The 20,139-nt window shown below is 48.3% G+C and overlaps 3 protein-coding genes across 4 annotated transcripts in view; 1 reads left to right on the forward strand and 2 right to left on the reverse strand.

Moving 5' to 3' along the window:
* The first annotated feature begins 43 nt into the window (after window positions 1–43).
* Window positions 44–14,078, forward strand: CEP41 (centrosomal protein 41). Of its 2 annotated transcripts, XM_052788890.1 has the most exons (11): window positions 44–144; window positions 714–777; window positions 1,261–1,308; window positions 5,434–5,495; window positions 6,555–6,624; window positions 7,101–7,242; window positions 8,249–8,400; window positions 8,719–8,786; window positions 9,625–9,739; window positions 9,932–10,147; window positions 10,615–14,078. In XM_052788890.1, the coding sequence occupies exons 1-11, from the start codon at window positions 112–114 to the stop codon at window positions 10,761–10,763; spliced, it is 1,119 nt and encodes a 372-aa protein (XP_052644850.1). In that variant the 5' UTR covers window positions 44–111; the 3' UTR covers window positions 10,764–14,078. The 2 variants fall into 2 exon arrangements, with proteins under 2 accessions (XP_052644850.1, XP_052644851.1); XM_052788891.1 differs by lacking the exons at window positions 44–144; window positions 714–777; window positions 1,261–1,308 and adding an exon at window positions 2,483–2,910.
* A 580-nt stretch (window positions 14,079–14,658) lies between these two features.
* LOC128143596 (carboxypeptidase A1-like) lies at window positions 14,659–18,384 on the reverse strand. Its single transcript, XM_052790958.1, has 12 exons — window positions 18,308–18,384; window positions 17,866–18,219; window positions 17,557–17,638; window positions 17,173–17,307; window positions 16,985–17,086; window positions 16,746–16,847; window positions 16,560–16,661; window positions 16,308–16,418; window positions 15,976–16,066; window positions 15,392–15,591; window positions 15,040–15,124; window positions 14,659–14,894 (listed from the first exon to the last, which is right to left on the reverse strand). The coding sequence occupies exons 1-12, from the start codon at window positions 18,382–18,384 to the stop codon at window positions 14,707–14,709; spliced, it is 1,629 nt and encodes a 542-aa protein (XP_052646918.1). The 3' UTR covers window positions 14,659–14,706.
* Window positions 18,385–18,721: 337 nt separating this feature from the next.
* The window catches only part of LOC128143016 (carboxypeptidase A1-like), a 4,696-nt gene continuing 3,278 nt past the window's right edge, over window positions 18,722–20,139 (reverse strand). The window contains exons 7-11 of the mRNA XM_052789841.1: window positions 20,102–20,139; window positions 19,792–19,882; window positions 19,445–19,644; window positions 19,037–19,121; window positions 18,722–18,951 (exon numbers count right to left, since the gene is read on the reverse strand). The exon at window positions 20,102–20,139 is cut by the window's right edge and continues 73 nt beyond it. Of these exons, the coding sequence (XP_052645801.1) occupies window positions 18,764–18,951; window positions 19,037–19,121; window positions 19,445–19,644; window positions 19,792–19,882; window positions 20,102–20,139 (602 nt within the window). The 3' untranslated portion in view covers window positions 18,722–18,763. The remainder of the gene's footprint in view (window positions 18,952–19,036; window positions 19,122–19,444; window positions 19,645–19,791; window positions 19,883–20,101) is intronic.

The following is a 20,139-nucleotide window of genomic DNA, read 5'->3' on the forward strand; positions in this document are numbered from 1 at the left end:
GCGACGGGCGACCAATCGGAGAAGGGGTAATTGCGGGGTGGGACGCCAGAACCGGAGGGCGGGTGGGCAGGCGGGAGGGAGGGAAGAGGGAGACGGGTCTGCTGAGGGAAGATGTCGAGCCGGAGGAGTGTCGGGGACCCGGAGGTGGCGTGAGGGGCTCTTCCCCTCGCCGTCAGCCTCCCACCGGCGGGCGGGGAGGCGGGGGGGACTCGGGGGTCCGGGCCGGGGAGCGGCGGCGGCCTCCTCCTCCTCCTCTTCCTCTCCGGAGGGGGGTCAGCGGCCGGGGCGTCCCTGGGAGCTGCGGGATGTGGGGACCGATTCGGTGGGGTGTCCTGAGGGTCGGGGGACTCTCGGGGGCCTCAGTGGGCCGGTGCAGCTTCCAGAGGGGTAACTCGGGGCGGGGGGGAGGTTTCCTGGGGCCTTCAGGGCCGGGTGAGTGGGCGGGTGGAGAGGGAAAGGGAGAGAAGTTTGCCTTTTGAGGCTTTAAAGCAGCGGTTTAAATCTTGGGGATTTAATATCGAGTTGGAGATTCAGAGGTCTGACCTTCTGCTGGAGAGCAGAGATGTCCGAGAGGATGCCTGTGGTCTTACTCCTCTTTTTACTCTCTCTCAGAGCTCTTCAAATTGCCTTTTCCGTTAATGTTTTTTTGCCTTTAAAAAAAAATACATGGCTGTATATTGACTTCCTCTTTTATCTTTTCCCTTTTAAAACAGTACTTAACCAGGCGCATCCCTCAGAATCCCAGATACCAACATATAAAAACCCGCCTCGATACCGGTGAGTGAAATCATTGTAGGGTAAAAACACCAAATGTGTATGTAGGAGTATACAAAAACATGCTGAATGTCTTAACTGCTTCTGTCCAGAGCTCCTTTACCCCAGATGGCATGCAGCTGTGGGTGTATGTAAAAGATTTGCGCTCCTGCTGGTTGTGAACAGAGTGACTTCCCCTCTCCAGTACAGAGGCTAGAGAGCACTGCCTGTTCCCAGAGATGGTTGGCAGCCGGGGTCCAGCTAGTCCTTCGACTGACTTGGCTATTTAGCTCAGCCTTCCTTGCGAGAGAAAAGCATGAGGAGGAGAATCGTGGTACTTTTGAGTTATGGCTGCCTTGTATTGTCATGGCAAAAGAGGATCTACAACAAACATTTGTGATCATAGTCTGATCTTTGCCTTCAGAAAAAAAATGTAAGGCTTAATAGCGCTGAAGAAAATCACTGATAAAACATTAGTAACGAATTGATTGATTTTTTTTGTTACAGGAAACAGTTTAACAAAATACACTGAGAAGTTGGAAGAGATCAAAAGAAGTAAGTATGTGGAGAGGAGCAGAGTGTAACTTGCGGTGGGTTAGTTCAAAACTGAAAGAGCATGGAGGAGCAGGGGTTGACTCCCAGGCCCTCCCTTTGCTTGGCAATCTCCACTCCAATGCTTCCCACAGCCATTTACAGGAATGAACTGTAGAAACAAGCAGGAGTAGGATACAAAGATGGCTCTACCTTGATTCTTTGCTGGGCGCCTTCTGCTTTGTCCTGCGCCTTATTTCTCTGTCTCTTACAATGCTTCACAGATTTAACTTAAGAAACGAGGCGGGCAGGTCTAGGAGTCTTTCCAGATCCTTCTTTGTGCAATTTTTGTTATTGAATGGACAGGAGGAAGTCTCTGGACTAAGAAAACTAGACTAGACTCATCTGGGAAGACTCAGACTGCACTTCTGAGACTTTATTTCACTTTTAGGTAACAAAATGATTGAACTTGAGATCTCTTAGCTTTGTACGATTTTAGCGTACTTAGATTTCTATCAGAATACTCCAAGACAGGATAAAGAGAAGCTCATTCCTGTGCAACTCATTGATTTCACCAGAATTAAACACTGATATTTTGAAGACGTCGGGTTGTTCAGGCTAATGAAAGCCTAACTAGTTTTTACATCAGTCTGTTTTCCCACTGAAAATAGGCTTTTAAAAAAATTTTTACTAATAAAGCTAACGTTTTACTACTTTATTTTCAGCTACTGTCCAGATTATTTTCACATAGAGAGCCAGGAAAGCTATTAAACCCAAAAGCTGCACTTATTGTTGTAAAAGAAAAATCGTCCCCATTAATGAGGATTAATTAGGCTTTTGAATGTTCAGTTTTAGTTCTTAGACCCACTTACTGTGTTCCTTTACAGTGGCAGTGTTCATATTATAAGGAGGTCGCTAAACTGTCACATGAATATATTTGTGCTCGGCTTTGTGCAAAATGGTCCTTTGTTGCTGGTTTTTTTGTTGGTGTTTTTTTTAAAACCATGGGTCTTTGGGTTATATCAAAAGAGAAGTGACCTTGCTTTCCAAAATCCTGTGTTGACTGAGTAAGATTTCAGTGCTTAACACTGGATTGCCATCGCTTTTTATCTGTGCTGAAAATCTTGTATGGGTCTAGTTGGTTTTCAATCTCTGCTGTGAATCTGATTTTGTTTCATGTAGGAGTTCTTTTGTTTAATCATGGTTCTGGAGTCCAGTAGAAACTTTCTCATTATATCAGTGCTGAATAGACACCTTGTGTTCCCAGGCAGTTTAGAAACTTCTGCCCCTTGATTTCTCATGGATAGATGACACCGTTTGGACACAACTTTAAATACCCAGTACAGTCAACTCTCTGTCTCTTGTGTAATGTGAGAGAGTGGGACTTAATACCCTGAGCCCGCTGTGGAATCAGAACATAAGAGAGCTGGAACCACGATGATTTGCCCTTTGGCGGATTGTCTTGAGGAGAGACACCAAGCCTCTTCCTTTTCTCTGGTGTTGCTTCACTCATTTCTGAAGCCCTGAGGAGCACCTCCTTGAATACACAATAATTACAGCTTCAGACCAGGTCACTGAAGCAAAAAATGTCAGAAAATTCGAATGGACCTTCCAGGACAGAACCGGGTATGTCGTGTTGCTTTTGTAGTCGGAAGCAGCACTTCTTCTGAACTTTCAGATAACTGCTGGGAGGCTTTTGGTGTTTCTTGTTGGTAGAAATAATTTTGGGTGATAAAGGCAAGATCTAGGTCAAAAAGGCTTGTTCTGGGATAAATAATCATTGCTCGAGGTGGGCAGAAACCATCCAGCAGCCGTATTGTATGAGGACTGTGACAACGGTTCTGCTTTGTCAGTGTTTATATACATGAAGCGCTTCATAAGCTTTGCTGCTTTTATTAGTCCTTCTAAATTAAGTTTATTTCTTGCTCTTCACATGACTGAGGGCTCTTTTTGTCCATGGCTGGGGAGTTTTAATCATTTGGACGTGGGCTACAGGCGGGTTTCGTTAGGCAGATGAAATGGGCTGTATAAAAGATAATTGTTGCTGTTATTTTTGAGTTAAAGGGAGGCTTTAGCAACCTGAACTTGAGGCTTGAAACCAGGTGGTTTTGCAAGAACCGCGAGGGTCATTTTCAAGTTAATTGACATTCTGAAATCTAGTTTATGCACAGGTCTTGTACTTCAGACCCGTGGTTTGAAATCCATAGTGCACACTGCAGTGCACTGGGATATTTTGGATGGGCTTCTTTTTTCTAAGACAAGTTGCTGAGTAGCAAGTAGGCACTTGCTTTGCAGTCTAATAACAATTATATAGGGTAGGCCGTTGAATTTGGGAACTCTGCTTGCTCTGAATGCTGAAAATTAATTGGCCTACCTCTCCAGGAAGCATATTTAAGAGGGAAGGGATAGGAATAAAAAAACCCCCAGAGATGAAAACTCACAATTTCTCTTTTTGTGTCTGTCCTGCAACTGTAATGTGCCCGCAGACTGTGTACACAGAGAATCTTCTCTGAGTAGAACATCTGTCAGGAAGCGCGTGATCACCGCTTGTATTGGGAAGAGATCTCGGCCTCCAGCGTTTGCGTGGCTCCTTCTCTAAACACATGTCAGCTTGAGAGTTTCCATAAGCTAATTTTGCAGTAATTTTTTGTGTGGTGGTTACAGGAGTATGGATTGGAGCCCTTCCCCCTTCTCCCCCATCTTCCCTTGCTTAAGCTAATGGAGCATTCAGCAGATGGTTTCAGAGGATTTAGAATTGCTTAACTGGCTGGATTTGCTCAAGGTCCTGTACTCCATTGTTAGCCCTCTTAGCTGAACAGCTGGAGAGAGACCAGTTTGGAATATCCTCCGGTAGTTACTAAAGTTGTTAGAAAAATGCAAAGGATTTTTCTTTTTTTTTAAAAATAAAAATCTGCTACTTCAGAGGTGGAGCCTAGTAAGGGAGGAGGAGGAAAAGAAAGGAGGAGCAATTTTATTTTTCAAGGGAGCTTAGATTCATTAGAGCATGGATTCAAGAACTGCATGCAAAACTCTGTTACGGCTGCAGTGCCTGACATGGGAGGAATTTTGTTCGTCTTCTTTGCCTTTCCCTGCCAGTGCAGGATTGACTTCCCCCCCCCCCCCGCCTTTTTCTTCCCTCTTCTGCTATCTTCTTTCTAGCTGTAAATTTCCCAAAGGACGAGGCTTTCATTACTTCCCGTGGGAGGCTATTTCATATCAAGATGTTCCTACTGATACTCGTCTTAGCTTCTCTCTCCTACTACATACACCCTTTTGTTTCACACTAGAAGGCTTCTCTCTTCCTCGTGTTTACACATCTTGAGTATCTGTATGCAATCAGACTTCCATCCTTGTCATCACTTACTTAGCACTGTTAATCTCTGCTCTGGTTGTTTGCCAGTCATTCCAACAGAACACTCAGTTTTCTTGCTACCTAAGCTTTGTCTTCAGGCTTAAGAGTCAATTAGTCCAGTTTCTCCACAGCAATTATGTGTGCTTCAAGCTCGTATCCACGCTGATCTGCTGTTTGGTTTTCTGCGTTAAACGGCTTCTGTCAGTTATCCATTCCTTTAGATATCCGTATCAGCAAATTGTAGGAATCGGAATTTAATTGTCAGATAAAGTAAGAAAACCTGGAGCATTTTAATCAGTACAATTAAACATACATGTTTAGCTTAGTATTTGAAAAGACACAGTCTGAGATACAATGCCCCTATGCTCTGATTCTGCTGTAACTTTCACAAATTAAAAATTCAGGTAAATTAAATCCTTTGGTTTAAGAGGCTTTGCGACTGTAGTGGGCTTCAGAAGAGCAGCAGGCAAGGTGATAAATTCATGAAACTGCTTCTTTCCCCCAGCAAGAACAGAAAACACAAAGTAATACACATTTGAGTCTAAAAGCAACTAAATCTGCTTTCTCCCCTTCAATCATATCTGGACAAGATCTCTCTTTATAACTGGTATTACTTTTCACAAAGTCTTCAGGCTTGCTGCTCTGATCCTTCAGCGCAAGCTTAGCGCCCAGAAATCCTGCCTTGTTGGAGAAGAGAGTCTATGAGAATAGCTGGGACTAAGCCCATTACTTGGCATTTGCAAAAGCTGGGAATTAACTGAAAATTTACATTGTCCTCTTCTGTTTTGTTTTTGAAGATTACAGATATAAAAAGGATGAGCTGTTTAAAAGACTGAAAGTGACTACTTTTGCCCAGTTGGTATGTATAGTTCCCTCTCTGGCCTCTGAAAGTTGTTATCTTTTATGAACAGCATTTTTGCTTTGTCTAAAGCTTCCTACGTAGTTATGTAGCCTTAGCGTGTAATTCTTCTGTATTGGCTTCTTCCTGCCCTCATAGATTTCCCTTAATAAAAGCAAAAAATTCAGGCCAATTTTTTCAGAGTACTCAAATGCATTTAGTTGCAAATTGAAGTTTGTAGTGACTCTGTCTTTGAAATTTGTTCCCTATTTTTTGCCCGTTAACTTAAGAGGATCTTCGAGCCTCTTACAAAAGAAAAGGGCTATGTAAAGTAGCATTCAAATCTGATCTCATCGAGCTTTGTGTCAAGCAGTCACAGCCTGAAGCCCTCCTTAATAGCAGGTTTAATTGCAGAAGGTGGGAAGGTTGTGACTTCAAGGCTTTCTGCATAGTTTTTTACTTAAAAGCAATGAATCAAAATATTAACAAATGGAAAATTTGACCAGTAAGTAGAGCTGTGTGTTGCTTTTATGTTAGTTCAAGAAAACTAGTAAAAACTAGAAAAAGACAAGCTGTCTTCAAAGGAGAGAAGGAAAGGGAAGGTTAAACTTGCAGATACTGAAGGAGTGGGTTTGTGCAGACTCATATCTTCAGTTCCCCTGGATGGTTAAGACCAATCCTGTAACTCTCACTGGTGTAATGAACTGATTTAGTATGTGAATATCTTGGGTCTGCTCTCACAAACCAATTAACCATGTGTGATTTTAGCCAGTGTAGCGTATGCTCTGAAATGTTTTAGTTGCAGCCAGTGACTGAACTTCATAAATATCAGAAAACATTCTGGTATTTGATATTGCCAGCACCACATATCTTGCTTTTCTTTATTCTAAGGTTGAGTGTTCTTTTTTTTTTTTTGCTACAACTTTTGTTTAATAAAAGGACACACTTGCAGTAGAAGTTGCATTGAGTTAAATGTGTTTTGGCTTGAGGATTGTTTTTCCTTAAGCTGATCCCTGCTGTCTTTCATTGACACCGCTGCATGCGTATCAAGATATCATTGCTTGCTTTTGTTTCCTGCAGGTCATCCAGGTTGCCTCTCTATCTGATGAAACCTTAGAAGTGACAAATGAGGAGATCCACAAGCTGGAAGGTAACAATATTTATTGTAAGCACAAAGAGAGAGAGCTGTAGAACACTGTCATATGGTGAACTGTGTCCTGACAGACATAGCTGACTATTCAGCAAGTCTTTTACTCACGAGGAAAAAAAAAATTAACCTGTGGCCTGCAGCCATTCCACTTTGGGAACAGAAACACTCCTAAAACAGAAAGACTTGCAAATAAAAAAGGCCTTGTTCTGCCAAGTTTATTGTAGTAACTCATTAGATATCATGCATCAAGAATTAAATTTTTATTGAATTCTTAAAATGAGATCTTGAGCCCTTAAAAATCATATGGCACTTTTTATTGTTTTTAATATGAGGCTCTCAGTAAGTTATCCTTATAAGAGGATGAAGATAAGGCTGTCTTTTAAGAGACACACTTTCTTCTAAGAATAGAAACTGCGCTTAAAACCTGCTTATTTCCTGCAGCATTTTAACTCTTTGTACCCTGTTCTCTCCCCAAGATGGTGATTCTCCTGCTCCAGATGCAGATGCTGAAGGCACAGCAGGGACAAATGGGAAAGGAAGCCACGATGGGACATCTAGTCCAGTCCTGTTCATAAACAACACAGGAGCTGGGGAATCCTATCGGTCCACATTGCAGAGGTGCCTGATAATAATACATAATTTTCTTCCTGTCTTAGCAGATAATTATTTTTATCCAGCTAGTTATTTTAAATTGCTACTAAGTGGCTTTATATTGTATTTCTTATTAAAGCCTGATTTTGCAGGTCCGGGCATATGAGCGAGAGAGAGGGTTAGCAGGTTTTCCTGTCTGAATGAGTTTGGTTTAAGGCTGTAACCCAACACTGTTGCCACCTGATGATTGTCTAAACAGCTGACAAGGAAATATGTTTGTGGGATTTGATCCAGGTCCCTGGGTTCAAGAATCCATGTTATAAACTGCTCTGGTAAACTCAGTAATGTGCCTTCCTGATGATCTTAACAGATTGTCCTGTAATTGAGAATAAGAGTCCAGTTTCCAAACCCAATACATCACTAGTCAAGGTCAGAGATCCCAGGAAGACACTGTAAGAGGAAGCTTTGTCTTGGCCCTTCCCTTGCTCTACCTGTGCAAATGTTAACAGAAGAGTTGAGACATTAGCCTGACAGGCTTGGTGGTTGTGTATCAAAGCCATCAATTTAGTGACCACTAAGGGTATCTGGAGGTTTCTGTTCATGTCCTGTATCCAATCTAGTGATGAAATTGGAAACCTCTGCATAGCACTGCTAGTAGATGACTGACAGTTATTTAGCATGTCTGACTTGCTGAGATCTCCGTGTTGGCAGCTTCTTAGAATTATTCTCCCTCACCTCAAAGTCACTTACAACATAAAACACCTGGACTTGACTGATCCAGAAGAGTACGGTATATTCACATAGCAGGGCTGTACTTTGTTTATTTTTTTATACTGATAAAAATAAAATCAGTCTCTTATGATGTACTGGAAAGCCTGAAATAGAATCTCTCCATTTTTAAGTGGTGTCTGGCTGTACTGGCACGTAAATGGGCTGTTGGAACAGTTGATGGAAAAGCACTCTGACCTGGTGAAGAAATATGGAAGTGTTCAGAGTGAGAGCTTGCACCATAACCTCCTCTTTCCTCTTGTAGTGTGATAAGTGGTGTTGGTGAACTGGATATAGAAAAGGACACTCCAAAGAAAGTGGATGCTCAGGCTAAAGACCTGCCTTATCCTGACTGCCCCTTCCTGCTTTTGGACGTACGAGACCGAGATGCATACGACCAATGTCACATTGTTGGAGGTGAGGAGGCTAGAATCCCACAGCAGTCTAGTGTCAGTTGGTATCATATATTCCGCTCGTTGTGTCATATTCTGGCTGGCTTCGTTTTTTTCGCCAAGGTAGATATCACTTGGGTGTAGAATGCTCTCGGCACTCATCCAGTACACCCATCTTCCCTGGAAAGGGATGAGGGGACCGAGCTGATGTTAATCCCTTATTCAGTGGGTTTTCAAGTCTGTTTACTCTAAGAAGCCTGTGTGAGTTATATTCCAGGTTGTGTGATGGTTGGTGTTCAGCTGCTGTATAATTTTTTTATTTTTCTTTTTGCCTCCTCTGCAGCTTACTCTTATCCTATTGCAACACTGTCTAGAACCATGAACCCATATACAAATAGTATTCTGGAATATGTATCCTTTACATATAAAGTGCTGGAATAAAAAAAAAAAAAAAAAAAAAAAAAGGAAATTGAGGGGATGTTGGTGGGTGCTTCCAAAGACAATGGGAGCTATAGCAGTTGCTGTGAGCAGGACAATGCTTAACCAACAAAATCTGGGGATTTCAAGGAGGGTGGGAGGGCAAGTCCTTTACACTGTCTGTGATTACCTGGTGTGGCTCCGCTGCCACCATCAGATGCTGGACTCTAGTTCCTCAAGGCTGTTAAACATCTTGACTCCAATGGGAGCAAGCTGCCTGACTTTGGCATTTCTTGGGATTTTGGCTGCTGGAAGGCAAAGCCGTACTACTTGGGCACCTGTCCCCTGCTGTTGCTGGAGTGCTGGGCTTCTTGAGGGACGCACTGATCAAATCCTTTGGCTTCCTCTTAGTGCCTTGATGGGGATTGGCTTTTCTCTGGAGGACAGAAAGAGGATTATTAGCTAGGATTAAGCTGATAATTTCCTGGGTTGTTAGCTTGTGAGGGCTGCAGGGGAGAGGGGAGGCTATAAATTAAGGTGCTTCTTGCTATTGCCTGTTACTAACCAATCTTCAGAACAGTTGTGGACGCTTGCTGCAGGGGCTGTACTCCAGTGGGGATTAGGCTGTGTCTTTTCAGCACCTGGCAAGCCCCAGCTACTGAGAAATCAGTTTTAAAGCACTGGTGAAGGGAAGGCATTCCTGTCTGATACTCACAAATCAAGAAGGGAGTGTCACAGTTGCCAGTCCCATTTGTTTGTCCCCCTTCTTTCTAAAAGATATTAACGATCACCTTAAACTTACAAATTAATCCTTAGCTCTTTTACCTATCAGAAAAACGCACATGGAAAAATTATCATCTTGTATGACAATGATGAGAGGTTAGCCAGCCAGGCTGCGACAACCATGTGTGAGAGGGGCTTTGAGAACTTGTTTATGTTATCTGGAGGTAAGTGGGGATGGGCAGGGCTCCCTGAGATCTCGAGTGGGTAAACTGAGAGCAGAGAGCAAGGGTTGTGTGAGCTGGAAATTGAAAAGAGCTAGATATTCAGCTCTGTTGAGTGTTTTATTTGTGACCGGTAAAATCACTGATCCCATCTTAGCTGGTGGTCACTGATAACATGATCTGTTATGTCTGCAGGCCTGAAGGTCCTTGCCCAGAAGATCCCAGAAGGTCTGGTCACCGGCTCGCTCCCCATGTCCTGCCAGCTGGCAGCTCCCACTGGATCTGCGCGAAAAAAGACCTCTCCCAAAATGCCACCTGCACATGCTGAGAACAAATGGAGATTTTCTGCAGATGATCTAAAAAAAATAAAGTACTACCTAGAAGAGGAGCACATTCCTTCAGATACTGCCAGTAAGAGTCCAGGACAAATGCTGCAGCTGCTTTCTGTAGCTCTTGAGCCTGCCCTGCAGCAGTCCTCTGCTTTGCTGTATTCTCTCCATGAGATTGCTGGGAGAGGGAGAATTTTTTTCCAAACTGACTGAGAATATCCACCAAAACCTGTGCTATGCCAATGCCAGAGAACTTAAATCTTACATAGCTACACAATGGCAAAATCCTGGGCCTGCTGAGGGTGGGCATATACCGTTCTGCCCACTATATTTAAATATCTTTAGGTTTTACTGGTGATTAGTAGGTTCTTCAAATTCTTAGGCCTGCACAGCTAGATAGAGACTTCTCAGAACCCTGCACTGAATTGTTCATGGACCTGTATGTTTACAGGGAGAGCTGGCGAGCTAGTGATGGGCAACAGATCATTTGTGTGTCCTTGTGCTCCATCACGCACACAGCTTCTGATCTTTGGCATTTTTTTTCCACAGGCCGGCTTAGCCATGGTTCTTCAGGCCACAATTCCAAGGTGACAACCGTGAGGAGCAGCCCCAGTCTCCCCAGCACTGCTGGCAATATGGCACCCCTCACCGCCCGCTCACTCAGCAGGAGCAGCCTCCAGAACAGGCCGTGGAAATAAGCAGCAGTGTCTTCCTCCACTGAATAAATGAATGTCCGGGTTCTGGGAACCCTGAGCAGTGCAGCCTGTTTGTCGTTTTAGGAATCCGCAGAGAAAAGCAGCGGTGGTATATAAATGGCAGCTGGGGTAAGGCTGGGGGAGGTGGAACGGTTGATGTTTCGTAGAAGCAGGAACAGTATCGCTTTGGAAAGGCTGACCTTTAGGTGCAGTGTCAGGACAGAATTGATATAACTGATTTTGTAGGGGAGGGAGGAAACTGGTAGTAAAGCCTGTGACCAGTAGAAACGGTTCTGCGAAGCTTGTAGTTCGGATGAATGAATTTGTGTCTGTAACGTACTCCTTCTGTGCTGTGCCTGTGCGAACAGGAGAACACATGTGAAGGTAAACAGGCCAGAAATCATCTGTGAGCAAAAACTTTGGTGTTTTGTAGCAGAGATACAGACATTCAGCAACTTGCCAAAACATTGGAGAGAGGATTCCATAAGTGTTTGGGTTTTTTTAAATTTATGCTAATGATCAGAAGTATTTGTAATAAAGTTGTTTTTTTAAATAATGCCCAGCATGGCACTGTAACCTGACAGTTGTGTTTACTCATGGACAGTTCATGAAACAGTTCTGTATTTTTTTCAAAGGTGAGCTGGAGGAGAAAATAACTGTTTTCCCTCTTTTCTCCCTTATTGTCTGGAATGTTTAGCTTCTAACTGCTTTTTCTGCTTTGTTCCTTGCCGTGGTTACAGAGAGCTACTGTGTGGTGGTTTTGGTTCTAATTGAGAGTAAGGCTGCCAGATGTGCTGGTTTTTAGCTGACAAGTCTTAGGGCAAAATCATCTGCTGTGCCCCTCCTTTTGGTGTGCAGGCAGTGTCTCCTTAGTTCCACCGTGCGCCGGTAGCTTGCTCCTTTTCTGACCTGCCAGAACAGGTTGCTGGTCACTGGAACTGCAGAAAACTACAGTGTACATGGAGGAGCCAGTCACCCTTCTGCTGACAAGGCTGACTTCCCTAACCTCTTACAGGCAGCTGTGGGTCAAGGTTATGAGGCAGAATGTCATTTTGCTTTGTAAAATGCTTTTTGTGATACTCGGAGGCAAACTGTATTCTTCAGTGGAGCAGCAAAGAGCTCTGCAGTTCCAGTGCCTGATAGAGGCTGGAAATTTATTCCCAGTTACACCCTTGCTAGTGTTTTTGGAGTAGCTTCTTTAAGGTTAGGGTGGCTGAAGGGAAATTTTCTTCTGCCCTCTCACCAGGATCCCTAAAACCTAGCAGGGATGAGTCTGGTAACTGAACAGGGCATGAAGACTTCATAGAAAATGAGTATCACAGCTTTCATCGAATCAGTGCTTCCACCATACCAGTATTGGTTGAGTGACCAGGAAATCATCTGAAACTACCCAGTGACAAAGCAGAGTTGCCTACTAGAGACATTTTAGGTGGTTACAGAGAGATCCTGCTCTCTAGCCTTTATCTACAGGATTGCTCAGCTTGGTCCAGCTTTGGCTTCCTGGTCTTGTGGGTTTTGTGCATGGCTTTGGGGGTTTCAATGGGGGGGTTTTCCCCTTTTTAAAGTAGACAAGTAATCTTCAACAGACCCCAAAATTCACTGCTGGTGCAGATCATCAGGGGATAATTCTGGTGAAAGGGCAAGACTAGAGAAATTGCACATAATTTCCAGTTTGGCAGTTTAAGACTCAACATCCCTGAGCACATTTATCATGTTTATTGTGTCTCCATGAGTCTTAAATCAGAGAAGTGCTGATACAAGAACTGGCAGTCTCATGCTGGTGAGAGCCATAACCTCAGTCCTCTCCAGAGAAGAGTGAGGTGATCAGCACGAACCTCTGATGCTGTTTTGGGATCCCCTAGAGGGAGAATAAGGGGAGAAATCGAGGGTCATAGGCAGAGCCAGCATTTAAAATGTACTGAGCAAAGTACTTCAAAGAGCTGAATGTCCCTGTATGTTCAAATATGCATCTATATTTTTATATGTAACAAAATCTGATTGCAGGGAGGTAACTTAAAGCTGCCAGCTTCCCAAAGAAGTCCTTGGATGCTTTCAGTTGTACAAACCAGCTCTATTTTGTACTAACTCTCCTTCCAATCCATCCACTAAGGATCACACATGTCCTGGGTTTCCATTGGGAGTGTGTGTGTGTGTAAGTGTGTCCTGTAAGAGTCGGGCTGGTCAGGTATGAAGATAAAAATACTAATGGGTCTGGTCGTGTCTTATTTCAGCCCATCCATAGGAAGCTGGATGCGTCTCACCATGTTACTAACTGCTCTACTTTCTTACTTTCCTACTTGATCACACTTCTGGAAGCCACCTTCTTGTTTTAGTTGTAGGCGTATTTATTTTGAACAAAGTAGCTTGTCCTCCTAGGTCAGACTGGTTGGCTTTCCGTGGAACAGCAGCATTGCTTTTTGAGAGAAAAGTGTTTACTTAAATGGTCTGAGCCCAAAGCAGGAGCTGCAGGGACCTGGTTCTTGTCCGCACTCTTCTTCACTTGCAGCCTTGGGCAGCTGGCTGACCTCTTGGGGCTTTAGTTACTGAGTGGTGATGCTTTTAGGTGGCCTAATAAAATAACTAAAAGCTAAATAAAGCTTTCAAAGGAGTTTGGTATTGAAGCATTGCAGGAATACCACATTTAGCTTTGAGTGTTGGGGTATAACGTGGCTCACGCTGCTGCATAGTCTGATCTTGATGTCCTGAGTCCGCTACTCCTTCCTGTACAGCACCGCTATTTTTATGTCATTGTGAAATAAAAACATTGAATGAAGCAGTATCTCCTGCATAATTCAGTTGGTAGCTTGCCTAGGCCAGTTGCCTGAAAAATGATACTACCTGATTGATTTAGCTGAATGTGCACAAGAGAGGTAAGAGCCATTTATTATGTGCTTGAAAGACAGGGACCAGTACAGCACGCAGGGTCACACTGGTGTGTGAGTAGGAGGTATTTCAGCTCTGTGAGCACTTGGAAGTGTATAAAATGCATTTGTCTGAAAATGGAGATGAGAATAGGGATCATGTGTGTCTGCTTATGTCCTGATTTTGCTATCCAGCTGTGGGAGACAGATCTGAAATCCCTGGCTGCTCTGCTCTGGGCTGCATGAAAACATCCTTCTGAAACAGATGGACAAAACTAGTCCGAACTGTTTGAGATCCTCCAAATTCAGGGCATCAAAGGAAGAACTGAATGTACTTTCCCGTCTTGATGGATTTATATGTTTTTGGACTCTTGACTTGGTATTGTTTGGAAGATAGAGTCAAACTCTATAGAGTCTGGGAGTTTTAACTGTTTAATTTAATAAAAAGTAAATGTTACCATATGGTTGAGTCCTTCTTTTCAGTTTGAGCTTTGAGAGCTAACGGAGAGCATGGAGCGGCGCCTGCAGAAGCTGGGAGTGGGCAGGGGCTTGGCTCCCCCTGCCCATGGGATTGCAGCGGGTGAGGAGGGAACTTTCTACCAGTGCTGCAAGTTGGTGTTCAACCCCAAAAATACACAGAATAGATTGAGCTAATAACCCCATTGCCTCACGTCCCAGAGTCGCCCTGGCCCCTGGCAGGGCTGGGGAAGGTGGGCACCCCTCCTGCCCACACAGCTGCGGTGTCTGAGGTCTCTGCTTGCCCAGTAAATGTCAAACTGAACCTCTTCCCCTTCCATCCTCTGCCAGAGCAGAGGGAAAACAAGCACCTTCCTTTCTCTTGTGTCTCACTATTTTCATGCCCTTTTCATCCCCTTTTTGGGCTGCTGGGCCAGCGCATGCTGTTTATGGTGGCTGCCGCCACGTGTACCCACAGGAGTGCCGAGTCAGTCTCCAAAAAAGCTTTTCAACGTGATTTTGAAACAGGGAAAACAACAAAAGGCATTTCTCATCATTCTTTACATTTATTTCTTGCTTGCTTTTCCTCCCACAGCTAATCCAACCTCCACTCAGCCGCCCGATCCCAGTTAGTAGAGGTGGTCCCGTGCGTGCAGCATGATGACTTTCAGCGCCAGCCATGTCTCCTGGGCGGTCGGGACGATCTGTTTGGCAGGGAGCAGGAACCCATAGCGCCCCGTGTCCCGCAGCTCGAAGGTGAAGGAGTACTTAATGCCCTGATTGTACGTCCAGTCGATGGTTCCTCCGCTCGCTTGATCTGAGTGGGGAAACAACGGGAGGGATGCGAAACGTTAGTCGCTCTGTGTCGTGCGGGTATTTCACGGGACCTTTTGTCTAAGCCAAGGTGTGAGTGATGATTTCAGTTTATTTTGGGGGAACCACTGCTGCCCCCCATTACTTACAGATGGTGGTGATGATGCTGCCATACTTGTATTTAGTGCCGTAGAGAGAAGACAGGGCTGCAACCGCCTTCTGAGAAACCTGGTGCTGGGAATACACAGAAGGGAGAAAGATGAGCCAAAGAAGGGAAAAGCCTGCGGGATCCAGCCTGCAGGAGAGATTTTATGCTCGTGCCACAGGCAAAAAAGATGCCAAAGCTTAATGGGAGTCCCCAGGGACTGGCAGAGGAGCCAGGGCTTCTTCCCGGCTCGCCAGTGGCCCCTTCACAGTGCAGGATGGAGGTTGCTCCTCCTTGGAGGAGGAGAACAGCCTCGCATCATCCCAGCCCCCTTCAAACCTCCGTGTCAGCCCTACCAGTTCCTTCTGGTCAGGCACTGGGGTGCTGGTGTAGCCGTAGGGGTAGAGCAGGAGCTGGGAGTAGCTGTGGATGGAGACGAAAGCCTTGATGTTCCCGTGGTTCTTCACAAAGTCCACGATGGCCTTCACCTCGGGCTCCGAGTTGGCATAAGGTCCGTGGTATGTCTCTGAGCAGGGATTTTTGCTGGCTCCGGGCCCTGTGGAGGACAGTGAAAACACAGTGTGGGTGTTTGGTGGCTTTGGTGGCAGTTGGGTGGCTCGGAGAGTCACAAGGACAAAGGGCCTTTTCCATTTCCAAGCCTAAGAGCTTTTCCCACCCCTCAGCTGCTTGGTGGCCAGCAAAGAACTTTAGGGGCTCCTCCTAGACATTTGTTTGATGGCTTTCGTTTGTGGTCCCCACCATGCTGGTCACTAGGGGACATCAAAGCCCTGGTAGAGCCCAAACCCACGTCTCTGCCGCAGAGAGCAAATCCCATCCCTTCCCCAGGGGACATCAGTGGAGCTCTCTGAGCCAGAAATGACCTCAGAGCCTCCACCTGGAGGGTAGAAACCCCCGGCAGGGTGAACGGGAGAGCTCTGACCTCCAAAACCTGCATCCCAGTTGCGGTTGGGGTCCACGCCGATGCAATTGGAGCCCGAATGCCTGGACCTGGTCTTGCGCCACATGCGATTCTGGAAGGGCAGAGCCATCTCAGCTGGCGTCCGGGGCCGATGCTCCACCAGCCTCAAGCAGACGAGGGGGCTGACATCTGAGGAGGCTAATGGGTCATGGTGGTCCCCTTCCCATCCCGTGGAAATGTGGACAAGGAGGCTTTGACCCTTCAGGGGCCTCGATATGCAGCACCCCAATCCTGTCCTTCAGCCCCATCCAGCATGGCTGTAGGAGCCGGGGAGAGGAAAGCCGGGGCGGTACCTGGGTTTGGGTGAAGGCAAAGCCATCCGGGTTGGTGACGATCTCCAGGAAGATGTCCATCTTGTCCAAGATGGAGGCCAGACCTTCGTCATTCTCATGATCCAGGACAATCTAGAGAAGACAGCAATTTGGGGCTCCCTGGCGCTGCTGGGGCACCGTCCTCTCTGTGGGGTCGGCCACCTGGCATCCGCGGTGGCTGCAGGACCTTTTGGCCCTTTGGGGACACAAGACGTGTCCAGGAGGTGCCCATACCTTCTTGGCGAACCAGACACCGCTGGCCTGCGTCACCCATTCGCGGGAGTGGATGCCGGTGTCGATCCAGACGGCCGGGCGGTTCGGACCCCCTTTGCTGAACTGGAGAAGCAGAGAGGGGAGGGTTGGCTTTGCCCCTGGCCCTGCTCCCCCACTCCGGTCACCCCACAAACCCCAAATCCTCACCTTGAGCACGTAAATGGGGCGGTTCTCCGTCGACCGGCCGATCTCGAGCTTGCTGACCAGGTTGGGGTTTTCAGCCACCAGCAGGTCCATGAAGGCGTAGATCTGGGGGAGAGCATTGGGGGGGGGTCACTCCCAGCTCAACCCCTGCCCTTGCTGCACGTGGAGCAAAGGGCTTTGCAAGAGCAATTCCAGGATGCGCTTTTTCACCCCAAAATGCCCCGAATCTCGTGCTTTCTCACCTCATCCAGGTTATGGTAGGTGGCATAGTCGAAGGTGTTGGTGGAGAGCGGCAGCCGACGGCGGCCACGAAGCATCTCTGTCCGCTCATCGTCCACCAGCGCCTGGGGGACAGGGAGCAGGATGAGACCTCGTCCCCCGCCGTGCCGAGACCCCGCATCTCACCCGCCTCCCCTCTGCCACCGCTGACCTGCACGTCCTCGATCATGATGGAGTAGGAGACGCCGTTGGCCTCCAGGTGGGCTTTGAGGGGCTGCAGGCTGGGGAAGGGCACGCGGACATCGACCGGGTACCCAGGGCCGCGGGGTGCCAGCCAGAAATCCAGCTGGAGGAGGAGAAAGTGAGATGGGGGGTCGGATCCCACCTCAGGCTGCCCCCTCCCGCCCCGCACCATCCTCTGTCTTGCTTTTCACCAGCTGGTCCCCATCATCCCACATCCAGCCCCATCATCCCACATCCAGCCCCCTCCCAGCCCCATCCCTACTCTACAGCGTGATTTGGGGGTGCAAAGCAAGGGACACGAGCTCAGGGGGGGGGTCTCCCCAAAAGCCACCCCCGCCGTTGCACCCAGTACCTGCAGCTCCTCGAGGTCCTGCAGCTCCTGCACCTTCTGCAGCTCCTCATCGCTGGTGGGGACGATGCGCAGCACCTGGTGCCTGCAGGGTCAAGGGGTGCTGGGGGGGGCGCGGGACCAAGCTCTGGCCCCCATGGGTCCAGCCTAACCCCCCATCCCATCCATCCCCCCACCCTGGGGATTTGCATTGAGTCTTTTCCCGGGGGGTGTCCGTGTCCCCTCGGGGCTGAATCAGTTTCTTCTGCCCTGATGGGTGCCACCGTCCCCATCCCAGCCAGCCCCCCCCCCCCCGCCAGCCGGACCCCCTACCCAACAAAAGTCTCGGTGCCAGCGGCCGCTGCCACCAGGGCAGCCAGCAGCACGAGGGCCCTCATCGTCAGCCGAAAGTGCCCCTTCCACGTCCCGACGGCACACCGGGATCTCTTAAATCCCATCGGCACGCCCCCCCGCCCCCCCCCGCAGCTGTCCCCTTTCCCAGGGCTGTGGGAAGGCTCCGGCTGGCACCGGGCAAGGTTGGGCACCGCAGCCCTGCCGTCCACCCTTCCACGGCGCTCCCAGTCCCGGCCAAACCCGTCCTGGGAACCGGCCGGAGCCGTCGGTGAGTCACCCACCAGCGGGGCGAGAGGCGGGGTGGTGCCAAAATCCCACTGCCCACGGTGCCGGCTGGGGGGAGGAAAAAGATAAATTTGGGTGGAGAAAGTGCGAGAGGAAGATTTTTGCATGGGGGACTCGGTGAGCTGGATACCCAAACCATGGCCGTGGTGGTGGTGGCAGGGAAATTGGTTTAAAGTTTGGCACAGGACAGAGGTCAGAGCGGGTGACGGCCATCCCAGGTGGCAAAAATAAAAGAGCAAATGCCTGAAAGCGCTTTGCACCCAGCGACGGCCCTGAGGGTGCCCAGTGTCCCTCCTCGCAGCCCCCAGGGAAGGGACGATGGAGCAGTGCTGTCCAAAAACCCACAAATTTGGGTTTGGTTGCCCAAAAACCCACCCATCTCCTCCCGGGTCCTTCAGGGCTATTGGTCCCAAAGGATGGGGACTTGTAGGGCCAAAGCCATGAGGGGGGGAATAAACACTGCAGGGCTGGGAATCCTTTTTCACCCTTTTTTTGAAGTCTATCACAAAAAAACTAAGGCGCCAGCTCTAAACCATACAGAGTCTCCAAGATTATTTATTGAGATGAGGGGACGCCGTGGAAGGCGCCAGCTTTAGTACGGATGCTCCAGGACGTGGATCATGATGTCCAGCAGCGCCGGCCAGGTCTCGGTAGCGGTGGGGATGATCTGGGTGCTGGGCAGGAGGAAGCCGTAGCGTCCCGTGTCCCTCAGCTCGAAGGTGAAGGAATATTTCACCCCGTTGTCGTAGGCCCAGTCGATGGTGGTCCCGTCTGCCAAGTCTGCGGGGAGAGGAGGGGAGATGTGAGCCCAACGTTGAGCATTCGTGGCGGACACAACGCTGCGGGATGAGGAAGGGGCACTTACAGATGGTGTCCACGGTGCTGCCGTAGGTGTATTTCGTCCCATACACGACAGCCAAGTCGCTCACCGCCTTTTTAGCCAGTTCATTCTGCAAGGAAGAGCCCAAAAGTGGTGAGACCCGGTGGACCAAGACCCTGGGACAGTGGAAACCCCAGGGCAGTGAGGTCTAGAGCCCAGCATTGTTTCCCACCCCCTCTGCTCTTGCTTTTCCCCAAGACACCCTTAATTTTTGATGGATGGGGGGGGGGGTACATCTTGCAATTGCCCTCCCTCTAAGAACCAGGTAATGGGCTTCAATGTGCAGGTTGCATCTAATGAGAGGAGCAGGGAGGGTCCTGGGATGATCCGACTTGACTTTTCCAGCAAGGCTGGTGCTCACAGCCCCGCGTCTCCATTTTGGGGCCATCTCACCAGTTCCCGGTGGTTGGGCGCGGGTGCTGTCTTGTAGCCGTAGGGGAAAAGCAGCATCTGGGAGTAGCTGTGGATGGAGATGACCGATTTCACGTTCCCGTGGCCGCGGATGAAGTCCACGATGGCTTTCACTTCGCTCTCAGAGTGGGGGTAAGGGCCGCGGTAGGTCTCGGAGCAGGGGTTGCTGCTGGAGCCGGCGCCTGGGGCATGGCGGAGGAGGCACCATGTAGAGAGGCTGCCCTGGAGAAGGGTTTCTAGCCCCCAGGTTTCTCCCCTCTAGCAGGAAGCTTCGATGCTTTGAGGCACGAGCGATGCCCAGCACGGGGACCCGGTGGCCCGGCTCTCACCTCCAAAGCCTGCGTCCCAGTTTCGGTTGGGGTCCACGCCAACGCAGTGGGAGCCGGCGTTGATGGACCTCGTCTTGCGCCACATGCGGTTCTAGGAGCAGATGGGGGCGAGACCGTCACAGGGATGTGAATCCCACCTCTTTGGGGGCACAGATGCCACCCTCCTGCCCAAGCATCTCCAGGGATGGGAGGAAACCACCTCCACCCACTCACCGTCCCACATGGGAAAGAACATCCTTCCCCACCCAAAAACTGCGGCCAGCCAAGGTCGCCAGAGACAAGAGCTGGGAGAAGTTGTCCCTGCACTCACGGAGCTGTGGGTGAAGGCATAGCCATCAGGGTTGGTGA

The sequence above is a fragment of the Harpia harpyja genome, chromosome 6, assembly GCF_026419915.1.
Source record: "Harpia harpyja isolate bHarHar1 chromosome 6, bHarHar1 primary haplotype, whole genome shotgun sequence".
Lineage (NCBI taxonomy): Eukaryota > Metazoa > Chordata > Aves > Accipitriformes > Accipitridae > Harpia > Harpia harpyja.

Excerpts from the sequence above, each read along its gene's own strand:
- CEP41 (XM_052788890.1), top strand. The coding sequence starts at position 112 with ATGTCGAGCCGGAGGAGTGTCGGGGACCCGGAG. Across the intron at positions 778-1,260 it reads AAAAACCCGCCTCGATACCG|GAAACAGTTTAACAAAATAC; the intron begins GTGAGTGAAATC and ends TTTTTGTTACAG. Across the intron at positions 6,625-7,100 it reads GGAGATCCACAAGCTGGAAG|ATGGTGATTCTCCTGCTCCA; the intron begins GTAACAATATTT and ends TCTCTCCCCAAG.
- LOC128143596 (XM_052790958.1), bottom strand. The coding sequence starts at position 18,384 with ATGGCCGTCACCCGCTCTGACCTCTGTCCTGTGCCAAACTTTAAACCA. Across the intron at positions 16,662-16,745 it reads GCCCCATTTACGTGCTCAAG|TTCAGCAAAGGGGGTCCGAA; the intron begins GTGAGGATTTGG and ends CTGCTTCTCCAG. Across the intron at positions 16,067-16,307 it reads TTGCCTTCACCCAAACCCAG|AATCGCATGTGGCGCAAGAC; the intron begins GTACCGCCCCGG and ends CTGCCCTTCCAG.